This window comes from Colias philodice, chromosome 19, assembly GCF_061535455.1.
Source record: "Colias philodice isolate Cphi_HAF_F1 chromosome 19, ilColPhil1 Martin Lab GWU primary, whole genome shotgun sequence".
Classification (NCBI taxonomy): domain Eukaryota; kingdom Metazoa; phylum Arthropoda; class Insecta; order Lepidoptera; family Pieridae; genus Colias; species Colias philodice.
The window spans coordinates 5837889-5860954 of record NC_143104.1 but is presented as its reverse complement, the minus strand read 5'-3'; the positions used below and the strand labels follow the sequence as shown (position 1 = coordinate 5860954).

The following is a 23066-nucleotide window of genomic DNA, read 5'->3' as shown; positions in this document are numbered from 1 at the left end:
TTGGAGTTAAAAATAAATAGATACGTTTTAAGTTATTGTTCTTAGCTGTTAATAAAGAAAATAAAATACATACCCAATTTAAATCAGGAATAAGAATGCTCTACATTAAAGCAAAAATCGTTACTTGTACATCATACTTTTAGCAGTAATTATTGAAAATACTAATATTTGTTTTTCTTATTGTTTCAGATACGGTCAACGTTTAGAAGATTCCGTTAAAATATAAAATGATTGCCTCATCTCTATACATAAAAATAATAAGTTACAATACATTATCATCATATTAGTATTTGTTGATAAAGATATAGATTTAATTTATAATAAATTAATAGTTAATATTCTCAGTCTATAGATAGGTATTCTGTAATGTTGGTAGCATTAAAGTACAAAAACGTAAAAGGCAAAATTGCCAGAAACTTAGTAAGAGATGAGGCGGTTCCGTAAAACAAAGTTTCACTCCCTCGACAAAATGCTGCGGAATTTCTACGTGGCACTTCTTCTCTGGAGAATCGATTGTCTCGTCGAAAGCACTAAAGGTAAAATCAAACTTCATTCTCAATATATATTTCAGGTAATTCAAGAAAATTCTATTGGGGTTAAAGTTGATAGTGACTGTGACTGAGAATAAATTGTTACGCTTATAATTGACCAGATTAATGCTCGAGTAAAGTAAGTAGAGGAAATCGAAAATTTATTAATTCAAATAATCATTTACTCGAATACTGATTTTCATACCACCATAATATCATTAGCATTATTACAAAGAAATACTAGCTAAGTGTGAATAGGTAGGTAATGTTGTAAAATTTAGTGTGATACAAAAATGTTAGATACAATTTTATGACAAAATATTTTGTAACAAAAGAAAAGTTTATCTACTGAAATAAACTTAGCAATATGCATTTCCAAATCAAAGTAATAATCATCCCGCGAAAAATATACGAGCACTTTAATGGAAAAATAATGTATGTATATAGGTTGTATAATGTATAGATAGGTATATAGGTTGGTAACTACTATCTTCAATTCTTGAACTTTGAATTTTTTATGACATATTCACGAGTTGAAAATATTGTGACTTCACATTTCAAAGAAAGCAACGATATGTTTGCGTTTCTTGCGACTTGTAATCTGCATAATGCAGAGAAATGTAAACCACTGCAGACCTGAGATCACTGTCTTTTGTTTTTGTTTTCAATGCCACTGCTCATTTTGATCTTTGAATGGTTAATGAAAGAAATGCGTCTTTGCATTAACTTAATTCCTTTTGCATATAAGTTCCGTTTTATTAATATCAGATACAAAAGTCTTTAAAATTTTAACGTTTATCATTAGATATAAATTTTAACGTTAGCCTTAAATAATTCCTTTATTTGATTAAATTTAATTGAAGTGATGATAACTATCTAGTCTAGACATTTCAATGAGGTTACACAATGTTTGTCCAATAGTAGCAAACCGTTATCATAAATAGCCTGTACGAGCAAGTCGCACATGTTCTTAATCAGCTATCATTTTCATATACCTAGTACATATTGATCTGAACATTGTATGTGTAATAAATACATGTAGTCTAAATTAAAAATATTTCGAACACTTACACTAAATAAAAATTAAGAACAAAACGTAGGTACTTTTATTCCGCGTTGAGGTAAATACAAGCAAAACATTAGTTGTTCTTAACACTACTCTCTAGCAATCCCAAAAACGTGTCAGTTTTATGAAGCGGCAGCGTAACTTGTACCTTTACAAAAAGCACCCGGATTCCGGAAAACAATAAAGGTGAGTTTATCGCGAAATGTGTATAAGCACGAGCTATAAACTTTGTTGACTAGTGGTTACAAATCAGAATTGTGACGCGGGTGTAAAAGATTCATGTTGTAGGATCTTGCTGAGGTGTTCCCCAGAGGGTGACAAAATGTAACGAACCGCGGCCTCATCCTTTATGTCGTTGATACATTTTTCCAACAGCGAGCAAACGAATCTTGTCTTCGTATAGATTATTTATATTGTACCTACTACACCCTTTGTTGCGGGAAGGTATGCTGATTGCTAGTGGCGACCCCTGTCAGACGGAAAAATTGCAATTACAATGAAAAAATGTGGGCTTTACTCGAGATTAATGTTCGACCTGCTCGTATATTTTATTGCAAAATAAATTGTAGTGATTTTTGATTGATTTCTTCGTTTTTTGTATTGGTATATTCAATTAAAGATTAACATTCGACTACTTTTAGTAGTATTGAGCTAAGCTTATGTTATTTACCCTTTGCTTTGATTTTGTATCCAATCACAAAATACGAGTTTGTGTTCAAATAAAGTTTGACGCTATCGTATTAAGGAAAAGGTCGTAAAGAGAGAAGGTGGGCCGGAAATACGTAGGGCTCAAGAGACTTCAAAGGGCAACACTAACAAAGACCAAATAACATTAACTTTTGTATTTAGACAATACCTTAGAAGTGACAAAAATCGCTCTTTTGCCGTTATTTATATTTATTGGAATACTACGAAATTATGATCAAAAAGGCGTGTTTAATAAATATTGTATTATTTAATGCATATAAGTAATGTTTCAGTAACTTCCAAATAACATTTAATTATTTAGTCAAAATGGTAACCCCCAGATTTACCGTCCTAATAACATAGTCAACAAATCGTTATACAAGTTTTTAATAAACCACGCTATTCAAAGTAAATTCAAGTGATAGATATTAAATGATGCTTCAGAAAATGCATGCGTCGCTTCCCAGTCGCATCCATACTTAAAGGCTGCTATGTAATTTAGGAAGCCAAATATTGACGTGGTCTGTTTGCAACCCAATCACGTTGTAATCGCAGTACGTACAAGTATTTGTAAATATGCGGAGTATCTGTATGGTGTGATTTATCTATCCGTTTCGAATTTAGTTTTATTAACGTGTAAATAATTTTGAGTGTTAAATAAATTTTGTATATAATATAGAGCATTTAAAATTCTTCTATAATAGATAAGAAAAAAAGAAATAACATAGGTAGTATTTTTTAGTGATATTGAACACTTGCTCTAGTGAGAATTAAATCTAATTCTTCTGATATTGCAATGTAGAAACTTCTAGACTCGGGACACATCGTATGATACACGATAGATGTATTGCCTTTCATAACAATATATCAATATAAAAATACTCCTGAATATTCAGTAGTGCCATCATTCACTGCTGAAACGTTATAAATGATGGGATTTATTCAAGTGGAAGTCGTCTAATGTAGGTATATTAAGCAATTATTGCCATTTCTAGATAAAAAATATAATAGAGAATATTATAAATATAGCGTTATGTATAACTTTCCAGCGAATTCAATTATTACAGTCTTACAATCTCTTCTATTTATAGAAATGATTCAATTCTACAGGCTTCCAATCTGTTAAATTTACTCATAGTAAAATTACTGTCTTTTGTCAGAATATAGCCAGACAAAGCCACTCAATAAAATTATTATCTGAAAAAATGCCTCCAATAAAATATTACGTATATTTCTTATTACGTTTCGATATAATATTAGATTGCTTTTTTGTGACTAAATTAAATTCAGTCTCGCCACTTTTGAGAATACCTTTGAAGACTCTATTAGAGCAGACGTCTCGATCGCAATTTTAACGAACTCTAATAAAATCTATCACGTTTTCAATAAAGCCTGGCATTAGTTGGAAATTTAAAGGAAGCATTTGTTTACCTTAAAGAGTCTGCGGGAAAAAGCTTCTCACTAATTCTGAATTTAAATGCATGAGATCGAATTGGTTCACGCAGTGAGCAGATCCACAGTTTTTCGATTAGTACTGCTTAGTCTGCGTTTAAGGCAAAAAGTGGTATTTTTTCCAATACATACGAAACTTACGTACACTCTTATCTACGATCATGATCAGTATGAGTATGGATATCTGAATTAAATCATTCAACGATATTTCATTTTTGATTATAATGAAGCAGTTTTAATACGCCTCTAAATTATTTAAAACTTAAATCTGTATATTAGGATTTAAATTGGAATAAAAATATTCACTATCTATCATTGTTCATGTTTAACATTAATCTACAAACGTTAGGTCTGTGTTTTTTGACATGATTTATGGTTTATTAGCAGTGTGAAAGTAACAGATGTCTAGTGCACGCGCTATAATAGGTATCGCAGTTTTGAATAGAGGAGAGCTGTCGTTACCATAAAGTGCCATTGTGGAACCCCACGAGGCGCACAAAAAAGAGCTCTTTCTAATTGTTTGCACATTTCACGTCTCTCTTGGGCACGGAAACAACCCCTGAGTATAATAGTGCACGGGATGAAGTTTGTTTTGTGTAAATGTTGATCGATGCTGTTCTCATTATGCATAAATTATAATATTGATTCGGCAGTATGTAGTGGATGTGCGTGGCATAATTCACGTGCGCAATTATGAAGATAATTTCAGTACAGTGATCACGTATAGAGAGATATCAGAAAAATCGTAACGTATTCATGCTAACCTTGAATAATAATTGAAGAGAAAATGTATTTCTGGAAATATGCTTCTTCTTGGTAGGTAGTCCTATCTTGGGACTATAATATGTGAGATTTTCATACAATTTTACAGAGTTATAGGATGTTCTTAAGAATTTATTTTAATATGTTAGGAATATACGTTGCGTATATTCCTTTTTGTACCGATCCTTTAAAGATTCGAGATTTTCATCGCCTATATTTAGATGGGATTCTGTATGTATATTATGTAAGTTCAGAAAGGGGTTGGTATCAATAGTTTATATGGAATATATTGCTCACTTCTAAGATGAATGCTCTTATCCACATTGTTGGAACAAACTATTGTGTTTTCAGATCGTATTGTAGTCCTAAATAGCTGTTTCTGAACCATTTTTTCACCCTCAGTCACTCCCTTTGAGGATTAAGTTGGCAGCGGGGAAATTACTTTTAAGAGGCTTGCCCTACCCCATTCCTTTTAATTATAAATGACTGTCCATTTCCCTTGACTTCATTCGGATACAATTTCGTTATATATTTTTTTTAGATTAGCTTGGGTGTTGCGGCCTAGCTACACCTTTCTCGACCCGAAATTCCAGCGGGAGCGATCTTCAAATACCAGCTTTTTTGTTTTTATAACTTTTATGTTTGAAATAATTCAATATTATATATTTTACAATACAATGGGGCTGAAATTTGTAATTTGTAACTAATTTACATAAATATTGAAAAATTTTCATTCCAATGCGCCCTTGATTATATCTGTATTAAAATCAGGGAGGCAACGAGACAATTTAACTATTTTAACAAGGTAATCTCATTGCAATCAGGCTGATACTTTATCGGTTGAAATTTTGTCCAGATTCATTAAGGTATATTGAATGTTCAATGTGTTAACATAAATTATACTGTAATTCATGTTATGCTAATATCTACGATATAAATAACAAAAAGCAGCTGTACAGAATTTCCGTAAGAAATGTTTTTACATAATGTAAAAGATTCCATCCTACTTTCACATTTATTAAACTGAGTAGGTAGCTACAATATAAACAAATATTGAATCGAGTCTATTTCCTACACATCAAAAAATATACATTCCGTTATAAAAGAGTTGTTTTGTCGGTAAACATCAGAACACCTTCGACCTTTTCAATCATATCTCCGTCGTTTCATATCGCGATCGCGTAGGGAACTTCAAAACAAAAACTAGACAGTGCAAATCAGGTCACAATCGGTTTAAGGTGTAATAAATCAGCACGTTTCCCCTCAGTATCGAGGCTATTACCGGGGGTATTGATGCGTATTCCACATAGACAAGCCCCTTTGGAACACGCAGATGTGCAGGCACAATTTGATTATGTCATTGCGTTATCCACCCTCTATAACAGGGTGTATTATTTCGTCTGCTTTAAGCTGTGATGAAAGTATATGTTGCTTGATTGAAGGTTACGTCATCGTTTTAAATTAATAACTGTAGAGGGGTTGTGAAATTTTACTAATAGGTAATAAGAAATTTATACTCATACCTATTGCACATATTATGTCATGGAAAAAATTGTGATCGCTTGTAAAGAAACACTTCCCTTTTTTTGTAATTTTATCCACCAGAATTTAAAATAATTTTGCAAAATACTTAGTTGTACTGTTTCAAGTTAATTCATATTTTGCAACCCAAGTCTTAGATTGAATTAAGATAAACCCGCATTAGTACTTTAAAAGCACGCATTTCCTGTAACGCGGAGTCTGAAAACATAAAAGAAGCCGTATTTATCACCAGGCCGTACTATTATGTTGATGAGCCTATTACCATCGGATCACGCGTTGTCGTGCCGCCCGCTGATAAATCGCGCTCATTGTCGCGATCTAACAGTACTCCATTTTGGCTAACTGCCGCTTTACTGACCTCACGCGTCCATATAGAAACGTTATCTTAGTGAACGCTAATGCGCGAGGACAATAGGCAACCAAGAGGGTAATAAGATAAAAAGCTAGCTCTTGTGCGTATGTATGGAAACGAGTTTCTTATCGCGCCAGACCGTCTTAGTCGGTATGTTTGTGATACGAAAGGGTTATTATTATTGAATGTCTTATTTTGTGCTAAGATAATACAGATGTGTGACAAGATCAACATTTAGATTTTCCCCTACCTACTTGTACAAGATACTCGTATGGTTTTCATTGTTCGACACAAAATAAAATAAAACACTCTAACAAAGAATAAACATATTTTTCTTATTTCTAAGAATCTAAAAATAACTTTTGTAATCCCAAAGACACAGCGCGATAATCCTTTGAAACAAGAACCGTGTTTTTATCAAAATATTTTATTCATAAAACTTTAGGTTACTTCAAACGTCATACGAAATATTCGTCATAATTTTTACTCATTTTATCCACAATTGATTTTATTCTAAGCTTCTTTTTTACTGTTATACTTATTTTACTTTACCTACTTGAGACAAAACTTTACTAAAATAAAATAACAATGGTTTAAAATATTTTTGTATTTCTTAAGTTTACCATATTATTTTGTTTACCGGGATTTGAAAATAATAATAGTTTAAAAAAACTAAAAAACACGCTTTTTATAGAAACCGAACTAAAAAATGGAATAATTTTATCAAATTAGTGTATTGTCATCGGTCCTCACTCCTCAATAAATCTACAAAGTTTGAACGAAATCTGGCCGTTTTAAGTGGGTCAAAATCACGCCCAAAGAAGTCGGTTACAAACAAACAAACATACAGGTGAAGCTAATAGGTATATTAAAGCGTGTAAAAAAGGTAAAAATCATGCGAGTATCTCATCTCGTCTGATATGATCAATAATTTTTGGTTGGTCAATTGTTTAAAAGATTTACTTGTATATAGTTATAGGTATATCGGAAATAAGGGAGATTGATTCTTGCTAGTAACTTAAGTTCAATTAGTACCTAGATCAATTAGCTCAGTCTAGAGAGTATCATATTTATTGAAGGGGAAGGTTTAATTACACGTGTATCATATTTTACCAACTTCACCACCTCTATAATATTTAGTGTCTAAATACTGTGAAAAAATTACAATATTTGAATAATTCAAATTAATTATACCTTACGTATTGTGTACCTACATTGCATCTAAATGAGAATTATGAAGTAAATCGTGTAACATACACGTGTGATAGTTTATCATTAATCCACGTAAGATGTGAAAACAAGCACTATTTTTCTTTCCAAGAATCGAAGTTTCCCATTCTCTCAAAAACCGTGACAACCGTGCGAGAAAACATGAAAAATGAAAGGACGAAGGAAAAACTTTATTTGCTTTGAAGCTCCAAGTTTCAAGTATGTTTTTGGACATTCGCGTTGCAAGGATTACAAAGAGCTTGGACATAAGCCAGCATGTTACCGAGTACTTAGCGTTAAAGTTTATCAAAACTTTACATTGGAATACCGCAGACCTTGACAACGGTATTGTGAAACGTTGTTAACTTTCTTGTTCGTTATTTTGACGTTTTCACGATATTTTCGAAGACGTTCTCGAGATAGTTGAAGCTCTACAGTCATTATTAATATTATGAAAAAATAATTCTCATAGTCGTCATTATTGCAACAGAAGATATAAGGAAACTAAAACGATCAACTAAAATATAATATTGATGAGAAATCATGTCATGATCTAAAAATGTTCAATTAATTAACGCGCCAGAGTTCCACGTCAACTTCTTTTTTGATTAAAATATATTTTTAGCCACCGAAAATACATCGCAAAATCCACATAAACTAACAACCAGGGAGTTGATACACACGGACGAACGTCTAATTTAAAAATTTTAACTAGGCACGGGCACAGTGAACCACGCTCGCAAAGTTCTGTAGTTTCAGGGAATGCGAGTTGCGAATTTAAAAACCTTAGTCTGGTTTGAACAATTGTTTAGAGGTGAAATGCAATCCGAGTGAATAACGACTCGAGCGGCTTTTGTCATAGAATTACATACCATCCACAATCCACATAGCACTTGTAGATTGCACAATATAAAACTCGACGAAGGAACTGCATGAGTGCTATTACTCTTTTTCAGTTTTACTCTATGGTACCTATGTATGAATGTTGAGTATGATTCAATGATTATCTAGGTCTCTTGCATTTAAATCATCGACAATATATTCATTGTGTGTAATAAAAGCATGAAATTACCGCTTTGTAGCTCATGACGAGGAACGATTAATTTGTTCGTGCAATTTTGTCTGAGTTTATAACTCAATTTGGAAATTCGTTTTTTATATGAAAGGCTTGTATTTTCCGATTGGTTAAATTATGAATAAGTGTATATATTTCATTCAGTTGATGCCTAGTCTTATATATAAAAATGAATCGCAAAATGTGTTGGTAAGCGCATAACTCGAGAACGGCTGAACCGATTTCGATAATTCTTTTTTTATCATATTCCTGGAAGTACGAGGATGGTTCTTATGTAGAGAAAACGTAAACATGTACCACGGGCGAAGCCGGGGCGGACCGCTAGTAATATATAAAAATGAATCGCAAAATGTGTTGGTAAGCGCATAACTCGGGAAAGGCTGAACCGATTTCGATAATTCTTTTTTTATCATATTCCTGGAAGTACGAGGATGGTTCTTATGTAGAGAAAACGTAAACATGTACCACGGGCGAAGCCGGGGCGGACCGCTAGTCACTATCACTACATAGTATAAAACAAAGTCGCTTTCCCTGTCCCTATGTCCCTTTGTACGCTTAAATCTTTGAAACTACGCAACGGATTTTGATGCGGTTTTTTTTAATAGATAGAGTGATTCAAGAGGAAGGTTTATATGTATAATAACATCCATTAAATAGTGGAGAAGTACTGTTATTTTTGAGGTTTCTAATGTGATGTCGTAAAAAATTACATTGTTTCCGCTTATATTGCAAACGCAGGCTGAACCCTACGAGTTTTATCAAAATAATGTACTAAGTATTATACATATTGAAAAGGTCTACAGAAAAGTCCGCGATGGTATATGTCTATCTCTTATGGATAACCCACAATAAAATTTTTTTGTCATTTACTTTTTACGACAAATAAAAGCTAATTTTCGAAGCGATTTTCACCAATACAGCATTAATCCTTAACCAATTAAATACCTTGAATACATTGTTCATTTAATATAGATCTATATGGCACTTTACACCGTATGATTTAAGTGAATATTTTCGAAGATATTACAGATTTAAAAATTGCGGGACGTAGCGTTTGCGGCGGTACCGGCCGGCCGGGCCGCTATGTTTTTATATACAACGTTCACAGTTTTTCTGTAGTGTATTTAGTATCAGCATTGCACCCGTGCGAAGCCGGGGCGGGTCGCTAGTTTAATATAAAATACCAAAGCAACAAAAACAAAATAGACCGGGAGATACTGACACAAAATTTCGAGTCATTTGTAACAGGATGGCGGTTCTACAGGGGTCTTAGTACGCAATGATAAAAAGAAAAATGATGGTGTGATCGCTGGTATCGGTGGTTTAGTCGCGTGGGCGTTAGCCGAACTCGTCGGAAAAATAGCGAAAGTCAAACGATTTGTAACACAAAAATTTTAGTATTTACCGATAGCCCATAAAAAAGAAGTAGGCGGTAGTGTCATGCCATACTTTTCCGGTGTGACTTACAGCCCGCCATACCGACGCGAATATGTTGATTTAAATAAAACAATTATTCAACCATTTGTACCAGGCTAACTTTTGCACAGGTAACCATCGTCGTGCAGCCATTTACGAAAATCGCCATGCCATACTTTTCGGACGATTCCAAATGGTCGCCATACCGCCGAAAATCTGCAAAAAAAATTTATTTCGCCAAACTTTTTGTACCAGTATTGCATTTGGATTTTTGGAGAGTATTTGATAAAATGTGACCATTATTATATTTGCCATACTTCTAGTAGGGGGAAAAAGTCCTGTCATACTTGAAAAATTAATTTAGTATTAATTTATATAAGTGAAGATTTCCAACACCTAGATCTTTGAAATTTTGTATTTATATTCTTTGATCCTCAAACTTCCAGGAAAAATAAGTGCCATACTGTTACAAATCGTTTAACTTTCGCTATTTTCCGACGAGTTCGACTAACGCCCACGCGACTAAGCCGCCGGTACCAGCGTTCACACCATCATTTTTCTTTTTGTCATTGCGTACTAAGAACCCTGTAGAACCGCCATCCTGTTACAAATGACTCGAAATTTTGTGTCAGTATCTCCCGGTCTAAAACATGAAATGGGGTAAACATAAATTACAAATTATGTTGTTTCAACATATTCTTCATGAAATTAAAGTATAAATAAAATTCTTCGAAATTTCTTTCAACTTATTCACTTAGAAATTAATTTGTTATTGTTACTTTTTCACTGTACCTTAATTGAAACTTCCGAAATTAACGTGTATTTTAATCATAAGTTTTTTTGATATCATTCCTATTCGCCGTATTGACGTCGCAATCTAGGTATTTCCGACCCTCTAAGATATCAGTACTTACTCTAATTAACTACAGGTTTCTTAGAAAAAAATCTCATTCCTCAAATCCTCTGGCTTTTATTTATTACCTGCGCAGTTATTTTGATATCTCAACGTAGATTTTTATGTTAAACTAGACGTTCACCCCGGCTTCATTCGGGTAGACTTTTTTTTAAGTATTAAGAAATATATACTTTGCTTGCTTCATGTTATACATATTGGAAAGATTTATCCTGTTTGATGAAGTCGTATGGAAGTTATACGCGTAGATACAAAAATTTCGGTAATTCATTTTTATTTATAAAAAGCATCTTTAAGTTAAAGATTGACGAGATCCAAACCTTGCAACTTATATAGGCCACTGTGTAATAGAAGAGAATGAGTCAGGACTTTCAACGAATTTAAGCGGTGAACTGAAAATCAGTTACGAGCCAACTCAATAATTGCACCTTGAAAGTTTAATAACTTTAATTTACATTAATTCTCTGTGAATGCGGCGAATTAACTCTGAGGTCGGCAGACAGGACTGCATAATATTCCAATTTCACTAATCGTCTGTGGTTATTTACTCTTTTGGAAATATATGTGAGATATTTAAAGGTACGCTTAATTTGTATATTATTCATTCGAAAATGCATTACATGTGAATAATGATTATTATCCAAATTGGGTAATTAACAACAATTTAGTCCGTGTTGTGAATTTATGTCGCTGTTGGGTAATTTCGGTCATTGATTGTCTATTCTTAATACAATATCTAAGTATTGAGTCATAGCTAATTTATCAAAATGAAATCCATACTAATATTATAAAGAGGAACCTTTTGTAGTTTTGTATGTTTGTATTGAATAGGCTCAAAACTACTGGACCAATTTCAAAATTTATTTTACCATTACTTAGAAGGATTCTTCCGAATCCGTATAGGCTATATTTTATCCCGAAAACGTAAATATATGTACCACGGGCGAAACCGGGGCGGACCGCTAGTAATAAATCATAGAGAGATTATTATAGAGACTTACTCAAATTTTAACATTTTTTAGAATGTGATGCAAATCATCAGTGTTCGAAATAAGAATGTGTGTTGATATATTATATCTATGCTCTATTAGTAGGTATTACTGACAATTCGTTAAAATAATATAATAACAATATAAAGAATGTAGCATGCATAAATTACGACCATTTTTGGCTTCACAAAACTGTATAATGATAACCACAAATACAAAGCAAGCAATGTAGCGCCCTATTAATTTACCCCAAGAATTTGTAAATTGAACAAGGCATTCGCGAGTTACCACCGACTCTTTATTACGTCCGATGAAAGCGGTGTCACCTCGCTCGTTCGTCGCAAATAATAGCCCATTCTTGCAACTTCCAAATTATTTACCCTGTTCATTAGTGTTCTATATCCTGAATACATTTTACCTGTTGTAATTTCAATACGCTCTTTATCATGCGAAATGCGAGTGCTCCTGACAGCTATTTTATTTCGGCTGTATTGTAAATATTGTGAAATTGAATCTGTCTAGGTTTGTTGTGATTGTTTTACGAAAACAATTTGCGTGCAATTTAGTAATTGTTTCAATTTAGGAGTTGTGTGTCGCTTAACTAAATCGAGTTTTGCATTTCCGCTTCTTTTAATTGAATCAAATTATTTCGTTTGAACTCGAAATTTAGTTTCTAATTTGATGTGACATGTGTTTTACTATTTGTGAATGTGAATATTTGTTAAATTGTCTTTAATATGTTATGATTATTAATTATAGTTACATATTAAGTCCAATGTTAGATGAATAAGGATAAATAAAAAATAATTTGACTAGTACTTTTTAAATAGAAAGCATTTCTGTCTTAGTTATAACTTAGTTTACGGAATACTCAATTATTCGGCAACAATTGTCTTTTTACCTAGGATGTAATATTATAATGGAATATGGTTTTTTATAAATTTCGCTAAAAAACATATATTATAACTTCATCAATCCTCACTTCTAAAACTTTCGATAACTCAAAAACATACAATCGATAGTATACAAAAAGCAATTTACCCAAGTACATACAAGCACATAGCATTCTTAATTTTAAAATCGTTTATATAAGATACTAAATACTTGGTAATTAAAAATTAAAATTCGACTTGAATGACCGTTAGAACAGCTTTTGATGTTTGTGTAAACAATTCCAAAAGGTTAAACAATCACTCGGAATTACTTGGAACTCTTAAGTATTAAATTTAAAACAAACACCAAACTTCATTCATTATAACAAAGCTTAAAATACCGTTTATAATAATAAATAAAACAATTTCGAGAAGAGGCATATAACAGGAACGAAAAATTATTAAGATTCTTCAGTGTATTTTTGAATAGAATTAAATGAAAATTCTTTATTGCGGTAAAAAATGTATTGTACTGGTGAAAATTAAAAATGTATTGGAAAACAATACATTTAAGAATTATGAGCAGCCGTATAGCTAAGTAGCGTTATTATCTTATATATAAAAATGAATCGCAAAATGTGTTGGTAAGCGCATAACTCGAGAACGGCTGAACCGATTTCGATAATTCTTTTTTTATTATATTTCTTGAAGTACGAGGATGGTTCTTATGTAGAGAAAACGTAAATATGTACCACGGGCGAAGCCGGGGCGGACCGCTAGTTAGACATAAATATAATATGTATAAGGAGATATTTCCAAATCAACGTCGCCTAGTCGTAAACTTAGAATACGAATAATCAAAAACTACTAAATAGTTGTTGGTATTGCCTTGGATAACATTTTAAACCACTTTGAAATTGGCTTGAACTCAGTTCTTAAGGCGTTATGAAAAAAGCAATTTGATCGTATTTAAAACTTGGTTTATAGGATATTATATCTTGTATATAATATTATGTAGTGAAATCAGGAGCTAATGTTCGCAGTGCCTTGAGCGATGGCAGGCTATGTAGCCTAATAGACCGGGAGATACTGACACAAAATTTCGAGTCATTTGTAACAGGATGGCGGTTCTACAGGGTTCTTAGTACGCAATGACAAAAAGAAAAATGATGGTGTGAACGCTGGTACCGGCGGCTTAGTCGCGTGGGCGTTAGTCGAACTCGTCGGAAAATAGCGAAAGTTAAACGATTTGTAACAGTATGGCACTTATTTTTCCTGGAAGTTTGAGGATCAAAGAATATAAATACAAAATTTCAAAGATCTAGGTGTTGGAAATCTTCACTTATATAAATTAATACTAAATTAATTTTTCAAGTATGACAGGACTTTTTCCCCCTACTAGAAGTATGGCAAATATAATAATGGTCACATTTTATCAAATACTCTCCAAAAATCCAAATGCAATACTGGTACAAAAAGTTTGGCGAAATAAATTTTTTTTGCAGATTTTCGGCGGTATGGCGACCATTTGGAATCGTCCGAAAAGTATGGCATGGCGATTTTCGTAAATGGCTGCACGACGATGGTTACCTGTGCAAAAGTTAGCCTGGTACAAATGGTTGAATAATTGTTTTATTTAAATCAACATATTCGCGTCGGTATGGCGGGCTGTAAGTCACACCGGAAAAGTATGGCATGACACTACCGCCTACTTCTTTTTTATGGGCTATCGGTAAATACTAAAATTTTTGTGTTACAAATCGTTTGACTTTCGCTATTTTTCCGACGAGTTCGGCTAACGCCCACGCGACTAAACCACCGATACCAGCGATCACACCATCATTTTTCTTTTTATCATTGCGTACTAAGACCCCTGTAGAACCGCCATCCTGTTACAAATGACTCGAAATTTTGTGTCAGTATCTCCCGGTCTATAATGTAGGTAAAGCTCGCACTAAAACCAATTTATGCTCGTACTCAAACTACATTGTATATTATCTTAGGTGTGTAATAAACTACGCATAAATCTAGGTATATTGCACAAATTATACATGAAACTGTAAATAATGCGTTCATATAAGCTTAAAATAAATAAATTTGTGTGAGAATATAATTAAGTATACACTAACGCAATTTTTTATACATTGAACAAAAAATATTATAGAAATTACAAACTATCCTCTCCTCTTCACAAAAAAATGATATAATATTTGCCTGGAGGAAACATATTATAGTGCAATTTTTTTTTCGTTGTACAAGAGTTACAAAAATAGTTCATGCTATTTGATTAAAACATTTTAGGGATAATATGCTCACTACGGTCAAATGGCCAGCTCCAAAATAACAAAAATTTATGGTAGGGCAGTTCATAAAAAGTTGATCACCTACTTACCCTTAATGATCTGTAAAAAGGTTCCTCAAGGTAATGAGAAAATTCCTCATACATTGACCATAGTGTATAAAATGTATACCTACAGTCTGTCGATAAGTCGTCTACTGAAGAAAAGGAAAGTTTGTCGATTAGGGTGCTTTTCACCAGCGCTGTGCTGACCAATGCGAAGTAAATAGAGGATTTGTTCTTTAAAAACACATCGCTATGCATCCTAGCACATCTTTGGTGGAAACGCAGCCTTAGTCAGATTTATCCAGTTACATTTCCTACACCAATGGGTAGAGTTCCCACGGTAGAGGAGTTTATTTGACAAACACACAGAATTCGCCGTTGTCTAAGGGTATCCATTACACGTGTTTATTTACTAAACAGATGAAAGGAAGACGCTCAGGTTTTAACACCCCCGAAATATAATTCTCTGTTTTACTTCTAATAATGTAATTTTTCGCGAATTTTATACACAGATATTTTTGCGGCTAGATACGTTTTTTTAACGGAAATATTTTTCGTAATTTTTAATATTGGCTATTTAAAGTATTTGTTATGTAAGAGTATTTTAATTAATATTTTGCAATATTAATAATTCATAAAATCAAACATAATATGAAGTTCCTAGTAATATTTATTAATAAATGAAGCTTTTGTACTCTTAATGAAACATTACACCTTAAAAAATAATATGTATGCCATAAATTTAAATATTACGTCCGATATTTTCAGAGTGTACTAGAAAACGCCTTCCCCCATTTCCATTCATCCATTAAAATTGTTATGCCTCCATTTCTATAGGATTTAGACCCTGCTAAAATGCAGATAAAAAATATAGCCCTTTTGTATGGATTTACGAGTTGTCTTAAAATTTTGTGAGGCGAGCCGTTCCTGATATAATAATAAGCAGAAATTTTAGAATATGATATAGTATTACCAAAATGTTTACCCCTTTCTTGTTTTTACTTAAAATGCTTTGTTTTAATTAAATCTATGTCCACGCCCACGTGATAAAATTATAATGGCGAGTTGAATATTAAAATGTGTACATTTATTAGAAATCGTAACTACGAAATGGTTTGGTTAGTTTATTTTATTGTACCTGGCTTTATAATCGATTTTAATTATTTAAAGTATTCGAGAATATGAATACGTTTGTGCAATGTTGAAGCCAATGAAGCAAACCATAAACAATATAATTATAGGTATACCTAAAACTGAATCTGCAAATTGTTTAACCTAAAGAAACAATTGAACAATTTTTGTATCAAATATTTGTTGAAGTCAGTGGAAGGTTCTTCTTGAAGGGAACATTTGTAGAAAAAACATTGAAAACTCCACTTGTGCTTCTGCCGTTACCTAAGGACGTTACGGAGTGTTTTAACTGGATATTTCTTTATGTAAAATACAATGCAAGAACTTACATAATTAATACCCATATCTATTATAGACCAATACATATCTTCATAATATATAATTTATCACGATAAATAGCAAACGTAAGCTTATAGAATGAGGTTACAGTTTGTAAATGCGCTATTTTCTGACGTGTAAGCCGTTTTCAGTGTTCGGCTCAGGTCTGATAGTGGGAAAATTCGCTGAATCATTGACTTTCCAATCACCTATTCAACATTACGTTGGATTTTTCGTCTACTGTAAGGACGCGTTTGCTTAAAACCCATCTAAAACTATACTCTATTATAGAGTCGGTAATCGAAAACGGGAAGTTTCTCATTTTTTATAGAGAACATATCATCAAATTATTACCTCATGGTTAGCGATAAATATATCTACTGTTTATTGCAAAATGATTCAAGTTAGAGTGTGTACAGATCTTCATATGATAAATTATATCACTGAAAATATAATACACTTATAAGCTAGAAAATATTAAGAACATTATTGCTGTAATAATCACAGAAGAATACATTTGTTCGGGTTCGATGACAGCGAGATAACTTAAAGGTACTTTTACGACTTTTACAATTAAGACCAGTCTCGCAATTAAAGCTTATCACGTATTTTGGGAATCTTTATCTCTCTCGACTACATACTTCATGATTATGGCCCTAGTCTAGACTATAAGCATCTGAATTGCTTTCTTATTAATACTGTATTTCATTTTTCTCATTAAACTAGATGAGAAATAAGTATTTCTTTAGTTAGTCGAGAAATATAGGGCAACAAATAAATATTTATGAGTTCTAACGTGTCTTTTAATGTGACCTATATAATTGTGTGTGGGTGAAGATTCGATACCTGTAATCGGATAATCGTTTATTTGTTCCTTTTGTAGCACTAAAAGTATCTACAAAACTTGAATAGTAACAAAATATAGGTGATAGGTATAGCACATATTGTAGTCTATAAATATTTCTGCACGTTAAATACAATAAATTTTAAAATTAAATTGATTATAAATTATGCAAAACACACATTCCACTAACAACACTTTCAACTAAAAACATTCGTATTATTTCGAGGACTTTTAGAACATTCAAACTTCGAATAATCTCTCCGGTGAAAATAATTGAACGTTAATTTTCCCTAGAAACGAAATCCTCTTAGCCAATACGTAATTAATACATTTTGCATGCAACATCATGTTTGTGTTTCCGACCTCAAATGGGATTGACAACATCAGCTTTGTTGGATCAGACAAAGGATTGAAATATAAGCAGCTAATGGTATTATTTCTTGAGATAAAAGAGTTAAACACATAAATAACGATTTACAAAATAAGGATAGAGAAAAGTTGATTATCAGGAAATATTAATATAGATAAATAGGACCGACCGCCTTATTAGCATGATGGTCCCAGGGATGGTTCGGAGTAATAATAAAGCTCAAAAATTTGTAAGCAAATAAAGTGAAACTGCATAGAATATGTGATTATGCTCGTATCCATAAACCAAAACGAGACAAGACTCAACTTTATTTTGCTAGCGCATATAGCCATTTTTCCTGAACAGAAGGGTGTAACTAAATAGCATTTTACTTTATTACAAATAGTCAGTATGAGATGGAGTTGTCCAAATCATCACCATCATTATAATTAGCCCATACGTACGTTTCCACTGCTTGGACACGGACCTCGTATCAGGGTATCGGCCATAATCCACAACGCTGGCCAAGTGCCGGTTGGCACATATTATCACAATATCATCGAACTTTTGATTCTTCTAATACATATTTAAAATAATTATTTTTTCCTTTTGTTGCAGTTGTAAAAAGCAACATGAGGTACCAGACAACATCGCCGCTCAGCCGGGTTGGCCCCACGGCCTCTCTTCGGGACGCGGAGCCCAACTTCGTGGGGCCAATCGAAAATGTGACTGTGGCCCTCGGTAGAGAAGCTGTTCTTACTTGTTCCGTGTCTGATATAGGTGATTATAAGGTAAATATAAACATATCTTATTATTAAAAAAAAGTAGAGCTGAGTCTCTACCTTTTCAAGCTATTCATGTATTGCACAACTACAATCATAATGTTCATATACGGAGTTTCTTCACAAGAATTCGAATTTAATAAATGTTTTAAGTAAATGTCTACTCATATTTATTAAATGTAGTAATAAATGCTTTGTGTTGAATTGAAATTATAGTTTTGTAGGAACTAAAAATTAAATAAGAGTTAAAATTAAAAAACGAGACAATTTAACAAAATTTTCTATGTAAATGGTAATTGTTTCAATCCTACTTTAGAAAGGACTAACGAAATTCGACATGTAGGTAAAGCAGAATAGTTTCTAACAGAATTGAATTAAGCCTCGCTACGTTTAAATGTAAACTGTTCATGGAATAAATAAATATTTATATGTGTAAAAGATATGTTTATAATATTTCGTAATAACAACGGCGTTTCCTACTAATTAGATATAAGAGTAAGTAAATAAAAAATTTCCTGTCTTTATATTTATGGTTAACTCTAGCTAATTGAGCTATTTTTATTTATTATATATTATAACAAATATAATATATCTCATGGTACAAGAAAACCAGATTATAATATTCATCCTCAACATCGGTATTCTTAATTAGATCCTAAGGAATTTGTAAACATCATTATGAGTTACCGAATAACAAATTAGCGTGTACATAAAAATCGCAATTTTGGGAATAATAATATGTTCCCGCTGCTATAAACTTCGTCGTATATTGAAATACCGTAAATAACAAACAACTTCGCGGCTGCGAACGGAAGGCGCAGGAGGCTCTTGGTAACGAATATTAAAGCATGGATGAAGAATGGGGGTAACCGGCAAGATGATATAGCACCTAGAATCATATTCTTAATTAAGACGGAGTGAAGTTTCAAATTGGTTGCACAATATTAAAATGTATAGGGATTCGATTGAGACGATTGATGATATATCACAGTTATTCAATGGGACTATTCACATAGTGAGTCGATAGGTAGATTAGACAGAGATTCAAGGGACAATTGCTATGAATTGGCCCCGATATAGGATTATTTCATAGGCCTTTGATTGATTGATAGGTAACAAGAGCTGTTTGAATTAGAATTGACAGAATATAAAGGGACAGATAATATAATTTTTATAAAACATATCAAAAACTAGGCTATGGTCTATTTTTCAATTCAAATTCGTTTTCTAGATATTTTATTAATATGTTACAACCAAAATTTTTGCCATAAAAAATAAATTCAAACTTTTAACCTATTTTCAATTTTGTATAGGTTTAAAAGCACGAGGTTTTAGCTTCGACGTGTTTGCATTGAATAATACCGAGTTGTGAAATATCGAAAACAAGATATTTGATATTATGAGATCGAAGGTAACCTTTTATATAATAAATGTTTCCATACTGAGCATCATAAATAACATATAATTATATTGTTTTCTCAATAATTGCTATAGACAATAAACGTATAAAACTAGAAAACAAGGGAAGTTTTTTCTTTATAAAATTTAGTAAAACAATACCAAATTATAATCTTTTACACCCAAATGTGAACTATACATTATTGAATTAAAATCCTGAGAAAGGTAATCAAAATTGTATAAATGGCAAACCAGGTACGGATCAGTCATACTTTCCATCCGATCTCCATAATGGGCTTTAACTTACATTATTTCGCTCCCAGAAAATTGAATCCGACGGTGCCGTTTCGAATCTAACTCGAAACAAACTGGATTAGAAAAAGTCCTATTCCGAGTTTACACGCGTCCCATAACTTGAAGTAAACTCGTTAAACTATTGAACCTGACTACACCTACTCCTTATACATTTTATATCTGCAGAGGTTATAGGACGCTTAAGAGCCTCTTACAGTAGTTTGTCTTTCTTACAAGTACGACTCGGAGACTTTATCAAGCGCAACTTGGCAACTGGAACGACTCATAAAACGTTCAACTTTAAGGTCACCGATTATGTAGTTTTAAGCGGTTAGGTAATGCTTAAATAACTTTTGCTTAAAACTTTTGTAAAATATGTTCGTGTGCTCGCGCTCGTAATTCCGCTAAGATTAAATTTTAATTTAATTACACGTTCTTAGATGTATGACGTAGCCTTGAATTAAGCATGTTACGCGAACTTGTGTTAGAAGTTTGAAATGGAGCAAGCAGAGTAAATTAATTTACATTTCTATTATGGCTTTATTTAATAGAGTTGTGATGCTCAGACTCCTCGTTACAAAGCCAAGAAATAAAAGTCTATTTATCATTTACGTTCAGAAACAGTTGCACTAAGGCGTTCTGATGAGATTCGTGAAAAGCGGCGACGCGGCCGGCGAACAAAATAAAATTAATGATCTTTCAATGCGAAACTCCTGCAAACATTTTATCTACTGGATTCATTCACTTCACGTGTTTTTTGCTGGAAGTGGTCCGTAAATAACCGCCATTTATGGAGGATCCATTTAGTGTCCTTCTCCATGACAAACGAGCTGCCCTTCTTTAAGAAACGATCGATCACGTTAATGATATTTAAGCAGTGTTTCACCAATGATCCCGATGACTTGCAAATAACACATAATCCCATGGTTTTCGCTTTGAAAAGGACTTATCTATCTTTATTACGGAAAAGGTATAATGATGACGACGTTGTTTATAATTTAGCTTTTATTTCTACAGGGACATAAAGGATTTTCATAATACAAAGCAAGAAGAAATAGGGTGGATGTGATCTGTCAAAGTAGGATTAAGGAAGATGACAAGCAGTAGCGATTTCTTTTAGGGTATTGTATTTTTCCTATGAGAAATGGAATGTTTTTGCGTCGCCGGTGATGTAACATTTCCTTGTAGATCTCGTTGCTTTTTAATCTCAATAATTTTAGCTGACGTTTATATATAACTCGCATTTCGCTCCTTATTCAAGAACCCACGTTTATTACGGAAGTTGGATAAAAAATGAAACGTAAACATTAATAAAATGTCCACTTAGATTTATTTCAAATGTTTGTATTCCTTGGTCACCTTGGAATACCTTATAATTTCCCTTTGTTTTTGTTAATGTTAGTTTGCTTAAATTGAAATATTTTTTTGAATATCATTTTCATGGCAAATTAGCCGTATTTGTCTTTTACTTTAATTACCTTTTTTTAAAACAAAATATAAAAGAATAATTTTCCAATTTGGTGCAGTGCATGAAAATTTTTGTATAAACTACTTATGTAAATACCACCACAAAAATATAAATTTCATATTAATACATCATAATAATATAATTCATATCGTATCCGATTCATTAAAACTTCTCGCATTCTGAATCCGAAAACTGCTTGAGCAAGGAAAAATTTCGTGGAATTTCATTCAAAAAAATAAAAATTACCGCAATCGTAATATTTTTCACGGTCTGAGCGCTGCGATGAATCAAATGCATCTTATTAAGCCCGGATAAAAGGAAAAGCAAACATTGTAAGACGAAGTGCTTAAACTACAAACTATCAGGAGGAATTTTATTAGGTTTTTGGTGAAGTTTTTGTGCATACCGTAAGTAGGTTAGTAGGTATTCTGGATTATTATGTGGAAACTGTTTGATAGCAGTATTATAGAGCGAACGAAATTGTTTTAAGAATTCTTCCGATTTTCTTATTTTAAATTTATTTGGATGTTTTTAAAAGCTTTGATAGATCGTAGCTTTCGAGTATGTTTTTTCAGTAAAGTAATTTTATGGTGAAGGTGGAATTGCACGTAACATGAAAATATGAAATTAAATTATTTTATTTTTAACCTGAGATTTTGTGTAATGAATACGTAATACAAAATAATACGATACAGTAAACACGGCCAGGGTTAAATAAATTATATATTTCAAATAAGTTAAATTGTTTTTATTCAATGCAATTAAATCAGGCTAGACGTAGCAATTCGACCGTCTGATCTGGCAGATTTAGAGTTTTTAATTGCCTTCGAATCGAATCGTGGCATACCGTTGTTATACTTAAGTATGTAGGGGGATAAGGGAAGTCTAAGTAAAAACGAAGGATATAATATAATCCATGAAATAAAGCAAATATAACTTCGTTTCATGGCGGCCTTCCCAAATATAATATGAACTTATTGGACCTTTTAGCTTCTGATCCAATATTTCTGAGAATTTATTACTTTTTAACTTTGTGAGTTACATGAATTATGTCAGGACTTTGAAAACTTTCTTTGCATTATTATATCACCTTTTGAATTACAATTCGAACAATTATGCGTCCGATATTTTGAATACTGTTTTTAATAGCTGTGTTTTACCTGAAAATAAAACACATATTAAATACTTACCTATATTTGAAGCTTACTTATTGAGAAGGTACCTAGCTTTTTCCGCCTATTTTCCCTCTCTTTCTCGTTGTATATATGCTATC

General features: G+C 32.5%; 1 protein-coding gene across 1 annotated transcript in view; it reads left to right on the top strand.

The window, feature by feature from the left end:
- LOC149479976 (protein amalgam-like) overlaps positions 1 to 23066 on the top strand; it is a 68764-nt gene that overhangs the window by 18273 nt on the left and 27425 nt on the right. Inside the window, exons 2-3 of the mRNA XM_089707251.1 lie at positions 190 to 536; positions 18470 to 18642. Coding sequence (XP_089563377.1) covers positions 428 to 536; positions 18470 to 18642 — 282 coding nt within the window. The 5' untranslated portion in view covers positions 190 to 427. The remainder of the gene's footprint in view (positions 1 to 189; positions 537 to 18469; positions 18643 to 23066) is intronic.